A 24,575-nucleotide genomic window follows, 5' to 3' on the forward strand; every position below is an offset into this window, starting at 1 on the left:
TCAGAAAAAAAAAAATAAAGGAAAATACACAAAATATTGTCAGTACAGTTAACAATCAACCAGTAAAGATTTTGAAATAACATCATCAGTTAAATCAAATGAACAAATAAAGCAATTTTTCATGCTATCTTTGTCACCAGAGAAGAATAAAATATAACAATGTTACTTCACTCTTTTGGGTTTACATATACTGGTTGTTTTCTGCCTGCAAGCCTGCTCCGTAGCTGTCCTCCATCAATTTGGAACATACTGGAATCATCATTTTCTGCAGGAACCCACTCAAAGTCTACTTGTATTCAGCAAGACTATAATAATAACACATGGAGACTCTTTTGACTACATATCATGGAGAAGAGGTTCACTGAGATACAATTTTTATTACACCAAACTAAGTCAGAAAAGTAAACCATTACTGAATGGCCTGTCATTCCTGATTTAAAAAAATATTTTATAACATACTCAACTGCAGTATACATAGCTCCTATAACTGAAAGTAAGATCTGTATCACTTTGGACTTCTAGCAACTCAGGTATAAGCCATCAAAAAGTTGATTTGGGTTGGCTTTAATCTGTGCAGAGAACTTACTACAATTCTTTGCTGATTTCTGATTAAAGTATGTGCAGTTTACTTGGTTGGAGGCAAATGACTTTCAGCAGAAAAGTCCTTTAATTAAGTATTTCTTTAACCTAAATATTTGAAGAAGCAGAACTTCAAACTTTGTTTGCCTTACGTTAGCTAAATCAAGTAACCTAACAAGACAGAGATCCAACAAGTAATGTAAGACAAATATTTTAAGTAAATTATTGTAAATTAAAATAAACATATTTTATCATTACATTTAAGGATTAAAAATTACATGTTACAAAGTATTCAATATAAAGATATCTTTGTAAGAGTTACAATTACTTAATTAAAGCAAATTAAAAATACTGGCCCAACTGGCAGTGAAACAACTTATGTGCCAAAATTGTAAAATTTTTAGCATCTAAACAAACAGAAAGAAGTTCTACTTAAAATTTAACTATGTTCATTATTGTCCAAAATTTGCTAATCAGTCCTTGGTGATCACAACTTGTACTGCCCTCCTAGTGAAATAAACAAACAAAAAAGGCCTCTGACTTAGATACTCTTGGTTGTTGATGGAATTCACATAAAGGTTTTATTTATAGACACACACATATGTATATAAAATATTAATGAAGTAACAGTGTTACATGCAGACACTGCCTACTTTGTCTCTTTCACTGGTAAATACATTTTAAATGAGCTAATGGAGACAACACATTTGCAACTGCTGTTGCTTTTTCTCCAGCTTTTATTCACAATTCAAATCTTAAAATAGCTAATCTACAGCATTCTGGGGATAATCTATGGATACTTTACTTAGAGCGCATTGTTTGAGCATCTGGAAAGCTAAAAATCTACTAAATAGCCAGCCTCCTAAACATATGATTAGAGAATAAAAATCTTAGTTGAAATGGCTTGAAACAGTATATATTGCAAACTGCACTTGTTTCTGCTGAATATATATTTTTTTTAAGTAATGATTTTATTTAGTCCTATTTGAAATCTGGTCTGGAAAAGGATATTCACCTCATCCAATCTACTTACTGAAGGTTTAAATTATTCCTGTTAAAAAATTATATAGGAAATGTTACTTTTAAATATTAATTTAATTCCAAGAGACTGTATGGTATCAGTCTGCCTTGGTAATGTCTTTGCGCAACAAGGCATTTGATGGGCACCAAAATATTAATTTCCAGACATCAGCCTACAGTCAAGGTTCAACTAGTTATTATTACAATAATAACAGTGCTTAAAATGACACATTATGGATAGATTGTTTTAAGGTTGTTGAACGTTTTAAAGAAAAAATGTATAATTAATGTTTTATTCATTTGAAACAACAATTTTACTGAAACTGCTATGAAAAATTGGATTCACACTGAAATACAGCTGAAGAGAAAAATCTCTTCATAGAGTACATCATGAAAACAAGATATATATTTTATTTAAATTTTTCTTATTGGCACAGCTTCATGAGATGCATATCTCATTTATATGAGGACATTTGGATGGCAATTATAATATTGACTGTGAAATGTAATGACTAAGTTCTAAACTGCATGAATTTACAGACATAATTATTCAGCATGTACCATACAGTATAAGACAATTAAGTCAGAAGTCATATTAATCAAGTTTAAATACAATGATAGTGTGGTACAAACAACATCCAGCAAATTAAACTGTTCTGTTACCTAATATTATTGAAAAAATTCTCAAAATATTTAAAAGAGTTCCTACTCATTTGATAGGACTCAGTCACACCACTACCAACAGCCTTGGAGGGTGATCACATTAGATGTCACGCAGACCATTAGGGCAAATCCTGAGGTACTGTAAATTGCATTTTTCTGAAACTTACTTCCCCCCATCACTATGCAGAAGAGCCTAGATTATTTTAGGTCTTTCTCTTGAGTATCCTCCAAACTCTACAGCTGACTTAATTACAGTGCTACCAGGACAGCAAACCTGTTAATTGTACCACCATATTTATGTATTTCAGCTAATTGTAACCTGGCATTACAGTATTATCTCTGCAGACATGGAAGGAATTAACTTCACTCTAAGCAAAAAATTCAGCCTCAGAAGAGAAGCTATAGTTCTGAAAGTCTTAGTAAAACCTTTTTAGTTGTTCCTATGTCTTTTAATTCTAAAACAGTGCTTCCTGGCTTTCATCATACTAACTCAATTTTACAGCAGACAAAAGCACTGAAGTCCTTAACCATCTAATAATAACGGAATGTAAAGAGGCTATCTCTATTTATCATGTGTACAAACACATTTTTGAACAACATATATAAAATATTGAAAGACCTGCTGACCAACTTGCTAACTGAATGCTAGCTTGACTGTTTCCAGGGGTAAAAGGCAGAAGGATCAACCAACCCAAAACACAAATCTCTTAAATTATACTTAACTTAGACTTCAGCAATAGCTGCTTCTAGTCCCTATGGAAACGAGGCCCCTGAAACAGACATGATTTTCAGATTGACCTGTAGTATAATTTTATGAAGCAATGTTGGCAGTTTACCTCATTTCTTTTTAAACATACAAGTATCCTCATGATTAAGGACTCTTCTAAGAAGCTGTGAAATTAGCGTTATTTAGTTTCCCTTGAAAGCATTATGCAAATTTATGAATATCAAATGAGAAAAATAACAGAATTCACCTTTGTATAATCAAACATCCTAGGAAAGACACTCTTTTTCTCCTCAAAAATGTAAAAAAAAACCAAGAGAAGGCAAATAGAAAAAAAGCTACCATCAGTTTGGCAATGTAAGTAAAAAATGTAAATGAAATAAATTTACTACTGATCACCTTTAGCTATATGTTACATGCAAATAATAATATCAAATATGTACAAGATTTGAGTTCTGTAAGGTAATTTTAATGGTAAAATCTGAGAAAGCAGTTCAGATTTTTGAATAACAGATTTAAAATGCAGTATAGTTACGATGCAACCCATGGGTAAATGATATATTCAACTGCTTCTAGTCCAAATCTAGCAGGACAAGCCACGAAGGCTCATATTCTGAAATTCTCAAACTACTTCTCCTAGAAAACTAGAAAAGACAGGACAAGGTATCCACATAAAAACCTAGCAAATGTAAGTAGGGAAGTCCCCACAGCATAAAAAAAAAGGCAAGAAAACATCTTGGAAACTGTTTTCACTGTACAAGTCTATTGTCTGAAAAATAAAACTGAAATTGATAAAATGGCTTTGGATATAGATACTTATCTCCTTCCTGAGTTTTGCCTTTAGTGATAGCTCAGGCAAGAAAATGTGTCCTTCACTCCCATTTTTTCACAACTCAGTTAACTATTGAGTTGTTTTTCAACTCAGCTGACTACTGAGGTTCTCCTCCTCAGTTCTTTCACCAGAATCTAGCTTGCTATACACAAATCTAAAATGTCACACACTCTATGAACTCTAGCTACAGGAAATCCCACCTCTCTCTTTATACATAGACATATATATACACACACGCACATATTTGTATAATGTTCTATCATTGTACTTTTACACTTCAGGAATATAGGTAGCATATCCAGCAATATCCAAAATAGATACTCAGATCTATAATTTACCCAAAAAAACCCCTCCAACAAACAAACAGTGATTGCAAGGAAAAAAAAGTAATTGCTGGGAATGTCATCTATATTTAAGAAATGAAACTGAAGAACATCCAACAACCAAAATCCTCACTATCTACTGCATCTTTCACTGTTCACATACTATGAACTAAAACTACTGTTTTGCCTGAGTACCAGGTAATACGTTTCGAACTTGTGTCACTTTTTAGGGAAGTGGGGGGCTGGAGGGGGACAAGAAAGAGATAGAATGAAAGCAAACACTGTTGTTCATACACATTGCTTAGCAATATACCATATGAATCTAGCAGAAAGAGTGACACTGGTCCCCAGATGAATTTGCATAAACACTAAATGTGTCACTGAAAGAGGTGCGAATGCCAAGTGTCAGGTATATAACTTAGGACAACAGAGACACAGTAGCACACAGCCTTCTAACATCTAACAAGAAATGTCACTTGTTCGTAGTACAGAAAAGTCTAAAGCTTCACTCTTACTTCAGAACTGATGTGAACTAAAATTTAAGTAATTTTCCTGATAGGCACCCTAATGAATTGTATTCCTATAACAATTATTAAATATATATCTTTAAAATACACATTTCCCACACATAAATTTTTCCCTCATAGCACTAGTTTTTTCTACATACTTTATTAATCAGCTATTTTTATTCTGAATAGAAATACATTTTTTAAATAGTTTAGTACTACTACTACTACCAGTAACATTCCTGTAAGCTTTGCTCACTGATCTCAAAGTACACAGTTGTAGAAAGACTGAAATATACTTGACTTTCCACATATGAAAATATAGAGGCACTTACGTGAAAGTGTCAAAGAGTAAAATTTTCACAAGAGAGACAAAATATTAAAAGCAATAGTAACTTAACATCAGCACTTTCATACCACATTTCACACCACAGTCCATAAGTAAGGTCAGTTCTATGTACAGCAGTATGTCAAAACACAGAGATCAAAGACTTTGGGATGAATGGCTTATGTTTTAGAATTTTTACAGATTTTAGACACACTTCCAAACACATTAGCCAGACACATTAAAAAAAGTGTATGTATATTCCCTTCTTCATTAAAGTGCAATCTTTAGAAGACAGTCGAGGAAATTTCCTAAGCAGTTTCCTAAAGCATAGTATATTTAACAAACAAGAGGAGAGAAAAAAAATTGGAAACAAAAACAATTTTTAAGAGATTCAGTATAAGATAGTATATGTTTTGATCCCAGTAATATGCGACAGCAAAAAAAAAAAGATACAGTAACCACATACTATAATGCCTTGTTGTTATACAGCCAAACTTCTTAAGAACAATTATTTTTGAAGCAAGCAGTGATTCAAAGCTGAAAGGTCATCATATGACACAAATTCCACATTAAATATACAAAGAATGTAATCTACACAATGAAAAATAAATACCACTCTATCAGTAGATAAAGTCTTTTTTTTTTAAAGCAGTGTTTCAATAGGGGTTTGTATTTCACAATAATGAAAATTCATATGCTCTATTTCTATTTCCACTTACTGTTTTTCACATACATAGCAATTAGTTAAACAGCTGAAAACCAAAAAAACCTGCCAGATTGTCTTTTTCAGCTGTGGATCCATATTTGTGTAGCACATGTCACTGACTATTCAGTCTGACAAGACAGATGCAATGACTATCACAAATCTTTTTGGGAGGTGAGGTCAAAGAAAAACACATGAAAATCTTGATAGCCTGCCCAGTGCCACTTAGAGTGTACAGTCATCCTACCACCTTGTGAGCAGCACATATCCTCACTGCCCCTTCAGAAGGCAAATCCCAACACTACTGCAAAGTAGACATTCCCTTTATTTCCTCATCTGAAACAGCTGTAATTGTCCAAGTCACTCTTTTTGTGACAGCAGATCAATTGAGTTGAAAAAATGATGTAAACTTGAAATACTTCAGGATATAAAAAATTCTGCAGATTATTGTTCCATCCTGAAACTTTTCTTCCTGAACAATTTAATCTCTATTCTTTACCTATACTAATAAACATAACTTTAAAGCAAGCATGTTTGCTACTGTGTATGTTCAGGTGTATCTATTTCTTCATCTTCTTCTGAATTATGATGGCTCAGAGATCCATAACGAAACTCCAAAATTTAAAGAAACATTTCATTCAACATACATTACAAAGTGAAAGTAAGAACAAATCTCTGGAAAAAAAAGGCATTAAAATATCAAATTGGAAACTGTTGTATGACAGACACTCCCAGCTAGCCAAAAATGTAAAGAGGTTTCTCATATTCTGTTCAGAAATAACAATTACAGTAAATATACAGGAGGCTTTCATATATATTATCTCAGTGAGGTGTCCCAAGCACTGAGCTTTTCAGGCTTCCTGGAAAAAATCTGAAAAATCTAGTATTCTTGCAATATTCAATTCAGGCCCAAAAAAACCAAGTCATAATGGAATTTGATTGATGGATAAACATAATGATAGGTGCTTGCATTATGGCTTAAACAACATGTTTAACTTTGCAATTGAGCTAAACTAAAAATACAGAGTTACAGCATCAAGTATGACTGAGAATTTAACCATACTTCATTAACTGTCCACACTCCAGCTAGGCCATACTAAATCAACCTAAGCAGACCTGAAGTACGCAGTATCTAATCCTCAGATACATATGATTATCTTCTTACCCTACCAGTAGCATCCATCACGAAACAGAGGATGACTGCATTTTTTCCCACATTATAACTGTACACATGACTGTTGAGTATCTGCAAGGAATTCATGAAACAGGGTGCAAGGCACAGTTGTGACACACCAGACCAAATGATTGGGCTGCATTCACCACTCACTTTATGAAGTCCAATAGTTCCAAACCCTTCTGGTGTATTCCCAGAACACAGTGCAAAATACTCAAGATGGCTGCAAGATATAAGAAAACTATCCCTGATGAGAGAACAAGATTTACACACACAGCTCTCAGCATGTTCCATCTGACAAGTATTGACAACCCTTTGCCTCTAACTGGAAATACCACTCTAGCAAGAAATGCCTCAGATTCCTTACACAGAGAGCATGCAAGACTTACAGAAAATTTCTAAGCTCTTTTTATAGAGATCATATAGGGATCTTCTGGAATTTATACCATGAAAATGTAGAAGTAGAAATATCAACAGGATCAAAAACACATTAGATAAATAAAACACAGGTCCAAAACTGATCAAGAAATAAGAACGGATGTGCCCTCTAAAATAACTAATAAATGATAGGGACTTGAGGGGCAGCATGGGAAATAAGCTCCGAAGAGGGGCCAGGTGTGAGATGCCTCTTTAATGAGCTTCTCCTAACTACTACTGATGGAGACTGCCATACTTGGCTAGACAGTTAGTCTAATTCATGAGATTTTTGATGTGCTGAAGTCCTTATGTCCAAGAGGCAAACTGGTGCAGTCTGAAGACCAGAAGAAAAATCAAATATCATTTTATAAGATTTAAAAAACCAAAACAAGCCTTTTAATTTTTCAACACCAGAGCTACAAATGTGACGGTCATTTCAATCCATTGCCTACATTCCTCCCTTAAGCAAAAACAAGTGAAGGTAACTGAGGAGAAAGGAAACAATTTGTCTTGCAGATGCTCTAAGTAGAAGAATATCAGTAATAGCATGCACATTTTATGTCCTTCATGAAGCAGGCGATTTTTTTAAACCTCCTTCCTAGTACAGAAAGTACTTGCCTCAGAGGATCCAAATAAAAGAAACTTCCAAATCCTGCACAGACTTGCAGAGGGGACAGACAATACATGTCGTTGCCCAGAAGAAGTAAAGTTAATCGCACCATGTAGTTCCAGGTCACTGGAATGGAAGAGTGATAGATGGACTTGATGTAAGATTATGAGGTTGAATTCAATTTACTACACTGCTCATTAACATTAGTTGCCATATACCGGGAGCAAATAAAATACATTCATTTAAGATACTAGTGCTCTTAAACCAAATACATACAATATACTTTTTAATTAGAGGATCTAAGTACAAATTAGAATAGTTTCTGAATATGAATCTGATTAATGTATGAAGAGCATTCTTCATAAGAACCATATGACACAATCGCAAAGTCTTTATCCTGGCACTGACTTTCTTCTGCTATACTGTTCAACAAATGACCCAGAAAATCAGAAACAGACAGTTTGATCACCTGAACTACTTACCCAAAACCAGCTTGGCAAAAATATTTAATTATAGCACTATCTCCAAATTTTTCTAAATGCGAAGGGTTCACAGATATTTTCTAAACATATTTCATCACTGAATGTGACGGCAAGTGGCAGGATGTAATCAGAAGCATTACACATACTTTTCTAGATTAGAAGGTCAATTGGCAAAATTGTAAGAAGGGTTTAAGGTTTTCAAATCTAATGATAAAGCACACGGACATTGGTACAAACAACTTCCATTCCCTTCATATGTTTTTGAACCAGTATATGATACATCTGAACATACACAAAAAGATTTTTAAGTTTGTAAAGCCAGACATTCTAAAATTTAAAGCACCAAAATTAAGGCTGCCTATAAAAACTCCATCTGCTTTGTAGGACCATAATACTGAGTCATTACACTTAAAATCATACTACTTGTGACGTCTCCATCACCTTTGTGCCTGGGACTGAATGGTTTGTTTTGTCCATGCTGCTTAGGTACGGTACGGAACAACTTATTTCAAGACGCTGATCACCTTTTTCAAATAACATTTGAATACATTTTCTCAATTACTTTCGTACACTATAGTATATTAATATTTCCAAAAATATTTTTTTGGTAACAGTAGCACAAAATGAGAAATATGACTATGTCTTTTTGAATTATCAGGAACTTAGTAAGAGTAAACAGGAAGTAGCTCTCTAAGCCCAGTTTGATCTTTCATGTTTGTTTGCCTTCCAAAGTACTTCCCATTATATGTGGCAAATGCAAATCCAGAAATTAAGGTGGCACATCCTCTGTGTCACAAAGTGAACGGTGAGAGAAAATGCTCTTCACAGCACTCCAAGTTAAAGTGATGAAGGGCGATGGAGGATAATCCTGAAGATAAAGCCACAACAGTTACCTCCCTTTTGCTCCTTCGCTATGCCAAAAATAAGTCTCTATTTTTCACATGGTACTTTAATTCATTCAAAATGAAGTACTACTTAAAGTAGCAGCTGCAGGCTCCGACACTTCTGCAAGCCAGATCTCACGAACTGAGTACAGAGAAAGCAACAGTGCGATATTAGTGAAGTTACTTGGCTTGCTCCACAAAGCAGTTTAGCAGCAGGTATGGGGATGAATACAATCCCACAAAATGGCATCTAGCTTTATAAACTATGCCATTATCTCCTCTTTTTCCAGTTTTTTCCCTGCCTTGTTCACCACATACACTTCAAAATTTGCAACAAATCAGCCTGGAGAAGATTACATGGAGACCTCATAGCAACCTTCCAGTATCCAAAGGGGACCTACCAGGAAAGCTGGAAAAGGACTCTTCGTCAGGAACTGCAGTGATAGGACAAGGAGTAAGGGATACAAATTCAAAAAGGGGAGATTTAGGTCAGATATTAGGATGAAATTCTTCACCGTGAGAGTGGTGAGATACTGGAACACGTTCCCAGGGACACTGTGGATGCCCCGACCCTGGTGGTATTCAAAGTGAGCAACCTGGTCTAGTGGGAGGGGGGTTGAGACTAGATTATTTTTAAGGTCATTCCAACCCCTTAACATTCTACGATTCTATATTCTCATGTTGGCAACAGCCTCCTTCACTATTCATTCCCAGCTCAACCCCAGAGCCACAAAATGTTTTATCTGTAAAAAATTCAGTTTACACACATCTGTCTGTGTGTGTTCTAAGTTTTAGTTTAGTTTAGTACCTCGGTACATGATACAGCTCTTATTCTGGAGACATTTCTGCTCATCTTCTGTTCATTAGAAAAAAAAGATATTGCAACTGCTTTCTTTACCAGTGAAACATCTGGCATAGACCTATTGCACAGATCTACTAGATCTTCTCTACTTCAAGGTAGTTGTGCAGTGAACTGGACAAAAACTACTTCCTGCTCTACTATTGCAAATAAATTAGGACACAGCATGTAAGGGGTTCCAGATACAGAGGTTGCATAGAGAACCAGACATCAACAGTTTTACAGCTCTGTACTAACAGTTTTCTACTTTTTCAAAGGTCAATCTCAGCTTGAACACTTTATAGAGTATCTTGTTCTGAGGTTAAAACAAAAATTAAATTGATATTCTTATTAAAATTTTTTAAAAATGGTTACACTTCTCCATGAATTATTTCAGTCAGTAAACTCTACTATGTTCTTGTCCACTAGTTTTTACAAAAAAAAACTAGTCACTAATCAGATGCTGGGGAGAGGCTCTGAAAATTTGTTTCTTTCACTGGTTGTCTTTTGCGGCTACACCAGCACATGCACTGGCATGTTAATTGTGTCTCCTAAAACTGACCATCTAAGTATTTCTAGGGCTCTGAAAGAATTGTTGGGCTTGCATGAAAAGAATCCTAAAGGTAAAAGAAGAAAAAACCCTCAGGTTCCCCAGGAAACAGATTCCTTTTGTAGATACACAATCTCAAGTGCCCTGAAGTGCTGGCTGACATTCAGGGAGCTATGCAAGAAGCATGCATGTGCAAAGAGTTGACGGAAAAACAAACAAAGAACAACCTAACACTGGAAGTGTATGGCAAATTAAAAAGTTCACAGACAACTATTTCTCCAGCCTTGGAGATCAGACTTAAATGACTACTTCCATCCAGGCTCAAATATTTATTTTATTGTTGCTTAACTTACTTTAAGGAATGCAGAAGACTATCCTCATACTGACAGAAACATAGAAAATCTGTGGCAGTTACAGAGAGCACTAAGGATATTACCATGTTTATAATCAGTAAAAGACTTGCTTTGGAAATAATTATATTCTTAAGACATAAAGTCAGACCACAGTAAAGTTTTATATCTTCAAACTCTAACCAAGAAAAATGTGCAGTATTTTTTTAAGTCAGTTTAAATCAAATTTGTTCTCCTTGGAAAAATGCAGTAAAGATTAAAACGCTACATTCATGTCGAACTAAAATTGTGTATAGCATTTCCTTGTATCTTTTTTAGCATACTATTCCTGAGTTTAATTATACCTTATACATTGCATGAAACTTAATATTTATACTTGTCTGTGGGAGTAAATTACATCCTCTTAACAAAAAGAGTTGTAAATAAAAATGTAATTGACACTCTTCCATTATGCTCCTCAGCTCAAGTTGCAAAGGTTTCTTGAGATAAACTAATTTGATAATTTAAATCTTTAATTCTGTTGCTGAATTCTTCTTCTACAGTCTCTTCTTCATAAAGACAAACCAAAATGCTCCAGAATGCTACATCTAAGCTAGACCTTTATTTTTGAAGTTTCTGTAGTTTAAAAAAATTAATTCCCAGCTATTTTTTCTCATCATGCTCCCTAATTTTTAAACTAAGTTACCTATCTCAATTGCATTGAGCATTGTTTACTCAACTGATTTCCCACCTCATGACAACACAGCTTCTGCTTCACGATTACACTAAGGTCATGCAAATTGTAATTCCTTTTTTAATTGGAGAGAGAGGAAAAAATGGGTGCAATCAGAAATTATTAGATTAGAACCGTACTTCAGATTCCCTCCACATTTCACGAGACAAAGACCAATGAAATTAGGTTTTGTGTATGATGAGCAAAAGCACACCCCTTCAGCTGCAGCTCTTTTTCACAGGCATTCATGCATACTAATATCATAAAAACAAAATGCTTGAGTTGAAGATAACTTCAGAGTATCTGGTTTTTGCTCGAAGAATTTACTATTATAAGCACAAATAATGTGACAAACAGTTTTAAATTTACATTTTACTGCTATATCCTAAGGTGTCCAATATATATGAAACACGAACCAATTTATCCTATTAAAGCATGATACTTTTCTGCACATTTTTAGACATGCCAATCTGTTTAGATCAGAAAATTCTGGAAAACCATTCCAGCTTGTTGCTTTGAAACAAAAGGACTTTGCACTTTTAACAAGCAACCTCACAAATACAAAAAATTAATTCTTAGTTTTCAACTGAAAGACAGCATGTATTACTATGCGCAACATATCTATGCCTGCTAGTTTACTACAAAGCCTAATCTAAGAAGCCTTCTCAATCTCACAGACATCCTAAATATTCTAGCAAAAATCATGGCTGCACTTTTCTGACTCTTGTCCAATAGGAAAAAGGAGACCACTTAGAAACACTGAGAGACACATTTGATAATTTTAGGATGTAGATGCCAAGCTGCCTGAGTAAGCATTGTTCAACAATCATCCTGTTTACCTAATAGCTCCTACAGAGAATATTATTGGTGGATTAAAAGTTGTCATTCAAATGTCTTCATGTAGCCCTGAAATTGACAGGTTCATAAAATTGATTTTCATTTTTTTGATTTTGTGGAGGAAGGATCACCTTTTAATTATCATATATATGTATGGATTTCTGTTGATAAATCCCAATTACATTCAGTTTATTTTAAAAAGACCTCTAAAGAGTTTGCACAAAGTATCATCGAAAAAGTATGCAAATATAGCATATTTTCACATTTCATTAATATGCCAGAACTTAGTGAAAAAACTGTATAAGGTATAGGCATTCTTCAGGGAAAATATAAGACAATCTACTGTTTCAGATGATCCGTAACTTCATTCAAATCTGTAACACAAAACCAAGTAATGGAAACTCATGTGGATAAACATAAAATTCATTTTCTTCTCTTAAATCCTTCAGGCGCTTTTCTTGGTCAGCTACAGTCAAAATAGAGATTTTTTATTTTTCTTAAAAAGGGGGGTCAGCATGGCCATCTTGACACTTTAAAAAATTGTAACATATATTAAGAAGGTAAAATAATGCAAGAAAAACTACTCATTTATTTCCTACCTGTAGGAAGCTGGTGCTTCTGGTAAGAAAGGAAAATATACATATAATTTTCAAATCTTGAAGGAGGAACAAGAAAAGTAGAAAATGAGAAAATTTTGCTTGGAAAGTCATGGTGCTACACAGCTTTATAAACAATTAGAAATTCAATATTTGAATTTGAAGACATTTTTGAACACTCTAATACCGCTACATCCAAGATAACTCCAGATTTATGAGTCATATTTGATTCACTTGTAGCAGTAAGTTTTAAAAATGGGTTGAAAAATAAATTGAGGAGCTGTAGGAACTTTTAACAAAATACAGCCATGTACACATTTCTAAGTCTTAAGCTTTTATACATACTATTAATTTATATGTTTGACTATTTTTCTTCTCTTTTGATAAAGTGGTTACATGCAGATCACTCTTTCATTTCCTCAGAAACAGTCTGATTTAATTTTTAAAGCACCACTTTGTCATTAGTTATGGATTTGACAGAAGACGACAGCTGAGATACATTGATGTAGTTTTAGAAAGCAGTGGGTGGAAAGTAAACAGTGTCTGAAACTGTGGGACACAAGCGAGTCTGCACACAAGGAAACAGAAATGTGAAAATAAATACAGGTATAGTGGTGGAAAGGTATTCAATTTTTTTCCCCTGTCAGAAGAGAACACGTATCTACTAAGACAAATAACTACTTCAAAATCATGTTCTTGTTTCTACAGCTGCTAGTTGAAATTTGTCTTTGTAGCAATAGTGGCTCGCTTATCTGGCTGTACTACAAACTAGCACATAGTTGAAGACATAGAGCAAATATATATATTCCACAAAGACCAGAAGAACAAGTGTGCTACACTTTTTTTTTTTTAAACAAAAATTCAACCAAGAGATCAAAAACCCTTTTCCTCCCTCTGAAGGTTTACTTCCATATATGTATTCAATGCTTTTTGGTTTTTGCATTTAACCAACACTATCAGTTGATCATTACCTAAAAGCATGGACAATATGCTGTTCACTTACAGTGACACAGCTCATCAGGGAGATCTCCAATGGCCACTTATCTTTCTCCATGCAATTGCTACCCAGAGCCTTCTTGGGCTGAGTGCGCCAGACCTCACTTGCACTTGGAAGCCCTGGACCTGGCTTAAACACCATTCAGAAATCCTTGACATCATACATAACCCAAGTAGTCAAAACTTTAAGAACATCAGACTATAGATACCAAATATACTAATGGGAAGGAGGGGGAAAGGGGGGAAGTCTAAAAGTAAGACAGCAACAACTCAGAACACTGCCTAGAACAAATCACTAAATTAGGTCTTTGGTAAAACTTCTGGATGGTTTACTAACTTAAAAGACTACTCTTTCTATGCCTCCAACTCATCTAAGCTGATTTCAGATTTAGACTTCCAAACGCTGCAGTTATCACAGGAAAGCTCAAAAGCTCTATTAAAACCTACAAGAAGTTATTTTTCATCTTTGCATCAATGTACTGTTCATAGAGCCAGCCCTGCAAGCTGAGCAAATATGCAGTGTTGGTACAACAGCAGCATGGTCCCTCAGTAGCATAGCTTAGAATTCTTTCCCTGGACAATTCTCTTTAACAAGATTTAGAAAAAAGTTGTAAGCTTTGCATAAATCACAGTACATGCAGACAACAAGTGCTGGTCCAAACATATTTGAACCCATAACAATAAATAAAATGAGTTTATCATATTTGTGGACACGCAGAAACACTCAAAAAATTGCCAGCAAAGGAGTCCAGGCAAAATGGTTACATTTCCAGGAGTTGTTCTGTACTTCAGTAGTTGACACATTCCACATTAGAATGGTAGAATTTTTCTATCCATATTTTTTACCTTATTTCACAAAATCATGGAAGAGCTGAGGTTGAAAGAGACTTCCAGAAGCACTCTAATCTAACTTCCCTGTTCAAGCAAGGCCACCTGTAGCCAGCTGCACAGGACCATATCCAGATGGTTTTTGAGTAATATATTTAATATATTTGCTGATCTCTATTTATGCAGTATTTTTTTTACCTCATCCAAGATGTTTTGAGGTTATTTTCATTAGTCATTTTGGTTGATTTCTCTGAAAAGTCACATTAAATTTAAAAAAAAAGTATACGTCATCTTTGAGAACCCAAATTTTCATGTTTCATTAGCAATATAAGTGGGTTTTATTATTTTATATTAGTGACCATTCAAGAATATGTCCAGCATATGTTTCAGGTCACTTTTTTTGTTATTACATGGATTCCAAAGAAAAAAATATGTACACAGATAACTTTGATAGGTGTTTTTCACTAGGTGCACTTAATTATTTTTTTTTTTTGTCCAGCTTTCCCAAGCTAAGTCACTGCATGACAGCCTTCAGTACTTCTTTTCTAGGGGAACATTTATTTGCAGAATTTTCCTTCACCTATTCTTTGTTGTGTGATTTTTAAAACACACAAATTGTCACCGTGTCTTGACATAAAACTGCAAGAATAGAAACCGGACTTTTCATTATGAATCCTCTTTTGCCTGTAGTGTTCTGTAAAATATTGTTTGGTTCCATTTCCTGTACAACAGCCCCGTATCTGCCTACAATCCCATTACCAAAACTCCCATTTTCCAAGCAATAAGAGAAAATTATTTCCACAATGGAACTTAGCAAAAATAAAAAAACTAGTTTAAAAAATTTAATTTTAAAATTAATTAACTACATTAATTTCTTGGCAAAAATATAAGAATCCACCTAGTTAATGTTTACAAATCTGACAGTTGTCCTCTGAATTTCAGTATGCTTGGGGTTTTATTCTACACTATATGCATAGTACTACAAATGTATAATTCAACCACATAAATATTTGTAAAGTTGTCCTTATATATATATATAACACTGCACAGAATAAAAGCCTATCACTTCACTAAACAAAATAAGACAACTAAAAATGAGAAGTCGGATGACTCTAGTCTTGTGTAACTAAGCTACACACATAATATATTTTAAAATTAGCAAAGTTTTAATTACTATTATCATACTTTACCAAAATAATAATAATAAAAACTCCTATTAGAAAAGTCTAAAGACATACTGTAAAGTGATTTGTAAACCAATCTAAACATGGTTTTCTGGAGCAGGTGTATACATACATGTAGGAAGAAAGAATTATTATAAAGCATCTTTAAAGTAGCATAGATGTTTTTATTTTCTGAAAACTCTTGTTTAGATGCACATCTATCCTTTATGCAATATCTTCATTCAAATTTGCCCTTAGGTAATCTCAATGGCAACAATACTTTGTAGAAAAGTTTTAAAGGGGTCTGGGCTTTTGAGGTTTCCTTTTGGTTAGGAGGAGGCTGCTTCTCTTTTAAAATAAAAAAAAAAAAAAAGGAAAAATAGCCCACAAATTATGTTATGTCTAAAAGTGCATATTAGTGCTCCCCCCTTAAAAGTCATAGCCCAGATCCCAAGAAGGTGGAACAGATAGTGTGATGAAAGACATTTAGAATAAATAACTGACTTAGAAAAGCACATTCGTAGCCTATCGATATTTAAGAATTTACATATGACTAGAGAACTCAGTTTCTACAGTGTTGTCTGCTGAGGCAAATTAGAAGGCAAAAGAGAATCTAAGGATGCACAATGATCTGCATCCATTTAATCTTAAAGCTTGATTTCCAATGTATTAGTCTCATGATGGTTTGTAAATTCTGATGCAAAATTTTCTATGCTTAAGCCAGTTGAAATGTTTGTCTCCCATCTGAATACTCTTCAAACTAATAAACCTGAGGTCCAAGGCAGCCTACAACCTTCACTTACCTTCAGTAAGGTTAATGGGCTCCTTGTTCTACCCAGATGTTTGTCTCTTTGAAAAAACAGAACTAAATTCTCTTTGATATTTCTAGTCTTCGATCAAATGTAACTGAACCTGACCAACATGAAAAAAAGACCTGGGGGTGGGAAGGCAAAGATGAAAGAACAAAAAACATCTTAAGTCTTAGACTTAGAAAGATCTAGTTTATTTCATTAGTGTCCCCTCTGTTCATCCGTCATTTGTTCTCATTCCCGTGCCAACTTTTCAGAGCAGCTGTGCAATACCCTGGATCAGGTAACTAACTGATAGAGAAAAGCTGCTTAAGTGCAACATACATAATATTCAGTTAAAAAGAAAAACTAAGTGTTCTCAAAATCCAAACATTTATATACTGAGCAATTACTCTAATCCCTATTACACGAAATAAAGGGAAACCGATCTATGTTTGAATTGGATGAAAAAGACTGTAGAGATGAAGTATCTCCATATATAGGGTACATAAACAGAAGCTGAGACTTACAAAACTGAAAAGCCTTTGCTGTCAAATTTTTAATAGCAAGAAAAATTGTAAGCAATACAGAACACTTAATTACCTCAGGGAATGGAATTATCTTTACAAATAACAGAAAATTATCATTTATTTTTTTAACATTTCCTCCTTATCTATCTTTTTAGGAAACCCAAGCATGAAAACATAGATAACTTACTTAACAACAATTTTATTTCTAGACTTTCTCTGGATGTTTAAAAGATAATTTTTTTTTTAAATCCATACATTTTTAAAAAATATAAAATCCATAAAACACTACTGAAAAATATAATTTTAATTCCAAAAGAAAAAGAAAGATTAAATGGCACAAGAAAGGACACATGGGAAACTGCAACTATTTGGAACTTGACGGAAAATTCAATGTAAAATTTATAAAACAGATAAATCTGCAAGATGTGCTCTCCAATACTGCCACCTAAGAAACTATGAAGGAGTAACTTGAGATTATTTTATTGCACAAAACTACAGACTGCTAAGCAGAAAATGTAAATTTTACATAATAATGGAAAGACCTTTTTTCTTTTCCAAATGTTGTCCTTTGTAGCTGCAGGGACCATGGGAAGTCATCTAGTCCAATCTGCTGCTTGAAGTAGAATCAACGCTGAATTCAGATGAATTAGAAAGATCTAAATTAGAAAATGATAGGTGTATGGGTCAAAAAAGCAAAGTCGACTGCAACATTAAGAGTTTACAGCACCCCCTTCATTGAAAAGAAGCTCAGTGTGACCTGGCAAGGTGCACTTGCTGCCTAGAAAGCCAACCATATCCAGGCTGCATCAAAAGAAGGGTGGCCAGCAGGTCAAGGGAGGTGATTCTCTCCCTTTACTTGGCACTGGAAAGACCCCACCTCTCCTTATAATTAGGAATGAATTCAAAGGAATTGTTTTTAAAAACAAAGAAAAATAATAAAGGGGGGAAAAAATCTTATTTTTCTATATAAACATAAAAAGTAAAATTTTGTGTGTTAAAATGTGTTCTAAAAAAATTTAAAAGTTATGGGAAAGCACCTTGATTTTTCCTGCAAACTAACATTATTTTCCTGATGAGAAACATCTGAAACACAATTTTTTATACCCATACTCTGATATAACCACAAGAAAAAAAGCTTCAAAAATCTCAAGTGATACTGTCATTTCAAAGTCTCTATACATAAAAAATGCTACCAATATCAGAAATTATGAATTATTTATTTTCTTGAAAGAGGTAATATATCTTTTGCTGACACTTGCTTTCCATTGAGATTTTAGTTACAGTTTTCTATCTTACAAAAAAAATGCATTTAAAAAAACCAGTCCCTTCCACAGTACATTTCTGTTTGTGGAAATTATTGAAGAACGCTAAGAAATTATAAATCAGAAAAATTTAACAATATACTGGAATGAAGGACAACTTCTTTTTACCAGAAGAAACTATAACAAATGCATCTCCAATTCCATAATTTGCAAACAAAATATGAATATTTGACCCAAGAACTACTTCAGAGAATTCTACCAAGACTCTTATGGTCAGAAAGTTACCTAAAAGCATATTTTACATTCCATACAAATTTCTCATGTAATTTAAAACTAATCCTCAATATACATTACAGTTAACACTACTATAATTCATTGTAATCCTTTTTAATTGCTATTTGTAACTATCAAGCAATATACTAACAGTTATCATATCTTAATATTTTAGGTACATTCTAAGGATATACTACATAAATATTCATCAATATTTCTGGTTGCATACATACATCTTTGTACTGTAAATTCTAAGATCCATCTAAAATCGTTTTTTTACAAACTTGCACATATTAAATTCTTAAATATTTTACACTGACTAAATAATTCTTTTAGGATTATTCAGTCAAAACCCTGCTTATTCATATTTCATCCCCTTCAATATCAATATGCTGTTCAGAAAGAGAAACTACTATGTTAGGGAAGAAAGTGACTTTTTCAGTGGCATCCATGGCCAGCAGGAGTCACAGAAATGATCAGCTACATTTTTCCCAAATTCAATATTTTCTGTATCCCTTAATACCAAAGTTTGTAAAGTCATCAGTGTGCTTATTTTTATAATTCTAATACAACACATTAATTCCTCAATTTAGTCAAATTAATGTGTGTGTAGACAAAGCAGAAGTTCTCTCCCAATGTTACATTCATATACATATGAAATTCTTTATACGTCCAGAGAAAGAACAAAAATACAGATTATTCTAATTTAAAGCTTCGTGTATTTTCAAACTGTCACAGAGCTGGTTGATAGTCTAATTCATGAGAATCTGTATGCAAACTCTGGAGTCAAATAATAGCATCTTTCCTGGATTAAAAGAAAATAGTTATTAATATTTATAAATTTAGTTATTGTGAGCTTCAATTTCAGTATTTTTTTTAACTCTTGTCCTATTGTTGATCTGTACTCATACAAGCAAGCTCTCAACATGGCAAGTGACATTCATTTTTGAATCAAGCCACACTAGTAAAATATTTTTACACATTCCTATTCAAAAGATGGAAATTAGGCTTTGACTTGCTCTTTAGGAAGTCTCTCCCTTGTTATATAACATTTTGTGTTGTTTTCAGAACCTCCCTTTTATACTGTTAAATAGAGAGGGGAAACCTTGACATTATTACTAAAAAATTCATTTAACAGAAAAAAAAATGCTTAAATGTATCTTCACTCACCAGCAACGGATGAGATATACTCCATATTTCAGTGAGACCAACAAAGGGTTTTCTTTTTTTTCCTTCAGATCCTTTCCTGAGGCATCTCCAAATATATTCTACCCAGTTTTAACATACTGATTATTTACCTCTTGAATAAGGAAGCAGATGCTTACTGACCATTTAAATTGACGAGATGAAGTTTTTTGTTCTTAGGCCATCTTTGAACAAACAGGTCTGATTTTCAGTAGCTTTAGAAATTTAGAAATTCTTGTTTCATGCTTCAGTCTTCAAAAGAATTTTCATCCTTATTCTCTTAGCTATGTAATACCCAAAAACATGAAACTTGTCAAACTGTCAGTAAAAGCGCCACAAATTTGTTTTTCCTTTTTTAACAACACAAAGCACTTACTTCTTGGTAAAACAAGGTATTTAACAAAATTATGTGATCGCAGTATGAAACGGTACTCTGAACGTTACAAAAATGCTGTTAACGTTCTTCAATTTAAACATACAATTGCACATACAACTATGTGCTATGTGTGAATGCACAGCACTTAAGATATGTTGAAAAATCAGAAGCCAAATTTTAGCTTGAACTGCATGCCACTAGTTTAATCAATGGCTGTCCATCATTCCAGGACATTAAGATGCCTAAATTACACAGCGTAACCATTCACTAACAGCCTGTTAAGAAGCACAGGAAAAATGAGCACAGGTGGAAAAGGAGTTAAAACAATAAGCAATAGAACAAACACCAACTTTAGCTTTGCTGTTACCTTGGTCTTCCCTCTAAGCCCTAACAGCAAGGTGGAGTCTAAACAATGCATCTTTTGTCCTGCAGATCATCTCTAACATGCACATGTCCTCCCTGCGAAGACAGATAAATCAAATATGTCCTCATCAGTTCACTTCTCAAGCACTGTATCATCTTCCTTCCTTGAAAAGTTACACATTGTTCCATTTGAAACAAACTTTACAGTAGATAGACTACTTCAGTTTATCAATTCTTCCTTTCATTCCTGCACAGACCAACCTTCACCATTCCACAAGGATAGATAACTCAGCAGGGCACTCCCCTATCTAACTATTTTTTATTTCTAATCCATAAAATTTGAGGTCTTTATTTCATATTGAAGGGGCTGGTGGTTTTTATTAACCATTTTTGCTAACCACAGGTTTCCCTGAGGAACTACTGTGCTTTTGCCCATAACCTGAGACGGATTTCTCATAGGGTTTTTTTTCAAAGATACTGCTAATAAACTGCTGGGTTTAAATGCTGAGGTATCATTCCATGGGGTTTAAGATGTGCTGTAATAATGAGATGTCCAGTACACCTTGATTGCAAAACACGAAGGGAAAGACTTCTTCCCTGTATGCACTATAGCATATAATAAGGCTCTATCATATTACAGGCTGCTTAATATCTATTAGGCATTAATGTAACATATGTAAAGATGTAAACAATGATTCAAAAGCACCGTTTGAAGTTGGAAGTAGTGTTTTCCAGCTGTTTTCTACCTCCTCTTTGATAGGCATATTTAACTACTAGCAGTAACTTTTGATTTTTTATCAGATATAACTTTTAATTTTTAAATATTTAAATCAGAGGCAAACCAGACGACAGATAAAACCCGACGAATGAGTAAAAAAAGCACAGATTGATTAAAGCTATATACAGGTTGTGTCAACTGCTGAATGACTCTTAGCTGGGTCTAATAGGGAAATGCCAATACTTTAGCTTAAATATTAGTTTAATTATTAACCATGAAGCACTGCATACTCTGGGAATCACAGAAACACCAGAACCTCTGGAAGTTATCTAGTCTGACTTCTCACTTACAGCAAGACTATCACCAACATAAGGTTTTGTTTAGCCAACTCCAAAAATGAAGGATGAAGTTTCCACCACCTCTCCAGGTACCTGTCCCAACACTGCACTACAGTCCTACCGAAGAAGTTTTTTTCCTGATGTCCAATCTGAATCTCTTTCCAACTGTAACTTGCAGTCATTGTTCCTGGTTTCAGCCTCTGTCACTAGCTAGAAGAGTTTAGCTCTATCATTTTTGTAACTCCTCGTAAGTACTTAGTTCACATTGAGAACCAATTCAGCACCAGAATACAGCTCAGAACTTCCCCATTTTTGTGGGAGTTGCCAAATAAAAGTAGTCAAATAAAAGGAAGAAAGAGGAGGTTTATATTGTATAATCATTTAACCTAGATTAAGAACTGAAAGTCAGGACACTCCCATTTCCTTGTAGATTTGAAAAATGTGTCATTCCCTTGATCAAGTTCACATGGTATGAAAACAAAATACATGATCATAAACACAGATTAAAGATACACTAGAGATACATTTCTAGATGTAGAGCACAAGCATTTATTTTACAAACTGTTTGATTTTACTATTACTTTCTGCCTAACAACGTTATGGTTACCTGAACTCTTGCTGCTACAATGACTTACCAAGCTTCTTGGGACCAAGTGGCCAGTGGACATACTGTTACATGAGGATAACAGAGACAGCAATGGTTAATTTCCCTCCAGAAACCAGGATAAAAACACATAGTATAAAATCAAGAGATCTTCTTCCCTAACCTAATCTCTTCACCCTCACACAAGCACACACGCAGACTCTGACCAGATTGTTTCAATTTTCATTCAAGTTTTTTACTTCCTTTTTTTTTTTTTTGGTATATGTGTAGGACAGCCAACTTTTCAGGAGAAAATGCAGTGAAAACTGTGTGGGTTTGGAATTGGACAGACTCCTACCCATATTCTAAATATTTTGCTGCATTCTTTCTTTTTAAAGGTAGGCATAATAAACGTAACAGAACAAATGCAAATGCATAAGTTCACACACATTGTAAATATCTAAAAGGTTTCTTTCTATTACTCTGGTGTATAGTTTTCACATTTTCCTAGATGTAGTTGACTTTTGGTGGCAATATGAAATCCTCAGGCAGGTAAGATCAGCACTGGCAACATTAGACAGCATGGTCAGCACAATTAGAGTCACACCATGTAAACAGAGAGCAAACTTGTAATGCAGCCCTTTAAAGCTGATGCAGAGGGGGGTGAACTTCAGAGCAAAATGTGAAAGCTTTTGCTTTTATTAAAGCTAAACTGAAAACCTCATCAATAACTCACACTGTCCTCCTTATCAGTGAATTTTCATTCACCCCACAGACCCTCATCCCATGGATCAGTACCACAATTTAAGAAGTGTAAACCACATAAACAATCCTTTGTGGCCCCAAGGATCTATGGTGCTTTCGGAAATGTTTCAGCCTGAATATCGATCCTAGCCTAGCACCCATAAACTATGGAAGGATATTCAGTGCTGCAAAGAGGGAGACCATGGTATACTTGAACATTATGGCCCACATACATTAGTAATTTCTGTTTTCAGGTAGAAGGATTTCTCAGGTTGTAAAAGAGAAGATCAGGCAATATGAAAGTTGCTGTTTTCAAGTTGCATCTTTCAGGCAAGTTACCTCATAGCCAGAATGTTGCTCCCAGTCCCAGCTGTGTCTTGTCTGCATTTTTGCATCTATTTCTAACAATTGGGAAAAAAATTATTTCTCAAGGTTGCCTTTTTTTTTGTAACTTGAAGAAAGAAGAAATAGAGCATGCTTTCAGGCTGCACAGGATGTGTTCAGATACAGCTCTTTTAAAATGTACAAAGATAAAAGTTTACAGCCTGCAACTATGGTCACGGTTTGCAGCTTCTCCTCATATACCTTTGTACACACATTGTGCTTAAAATTACACTGGGAAGGTCTTTTTATGCCCACTAGTATTAAGTCTCTAAATTACTCTTTTCTTCACTTAGGAAATAGCCAAGATCCAGATTAGATTACATATGTTCATGTTTCTTGGTTTTTTAAATAATAAAATTTGACAAATTTTTCTCAAAATAATTAGCTATGTTCTAGCTTTAATGTCATAATACTGTTTCTGAGCTGCTTCTGACTGCAGGAGAGGCACGCATAACAGGCTATGTAAGAGAGACAACCACTACATAAATACATTGCATGGCTGGAAAAGTGAAAGCTTACCTCTTGACCAAAGTTTTCTCAGCTGAAGAAGAAAACAGAAATACGAGGAAGAAGCAAAAGGAAGTTACAAATACATGGAGGAAGAAAAAGTAGACAACAGTGGTATAGACTGAAATTTTATGTCTAACTTTATGTCTATGCATATATCACTACAATATATCCACGCCATTCTCTCTACATTATAGTCTGATACACTATACTACCTTTCCAACCTTACATGTTGTTTCACCAGATAAAGCTAGAAGAACATTTAGAAGGCAAAAATATGTTTCACGAAATAGGTGACTTGAAGTGCATACTTAACAGTTTATACTTTAAAACTTCAAAGAGTGGTATGTACAAGTTATTCTAATCTTACACATGGTTTTTGAGTGACATCAGGTCTGTCATCATCTTA

At 34.2% G+C, this 24,575-nt stretch overlaps 1 protein-coding gene across 4 annotated transcripts in view; it reads right to left on the bottom strand.

Moving 5' to 3' along the window:
- Positions 1-24,575, bottom strand: part of PRKD1 (protein kinase D1) — a 128,961-nt gene that overhangs the window by 95,851 nt on the left and 8,535 nt on the right. Inside the window, exon 1 of one of the 4 annotated variants that reach the window (XM_027709362.1) lies at positions 20,897-21,046. The exons of the other annotated variants lie outside the window; for them this stretch is intronic. Within the exon in view, the coding sequence (XP_027565163.1) occupies positions 20,897-20,947 (51 nt within the window). The 5' untranslated portion in view covers positions 20,948-21,046. Of the gene's footprint in view, positions 1-20,896; positions 21,047-24,575 lie in introns of those variants that run through there. 4 annotated transcript variants of the gene reach the window in all.

The sequence above is a fragment of the Neopelma chrysocephalum genome, unplaced genomic scaffold (assembly GCF_003984885.1).
Source record: "Neopelma chrysocephalum unplaced genomic scaffold, ASM398488v2 Primary Assembly neopelma1_24, whole genome shotgun sequence".
Lineage (NCBI taxonomy): Eukaryota > Metazoa > Chordata > Aves > Passeriformes > Pipridae > Neopelma > Neopelma chrysocephalum.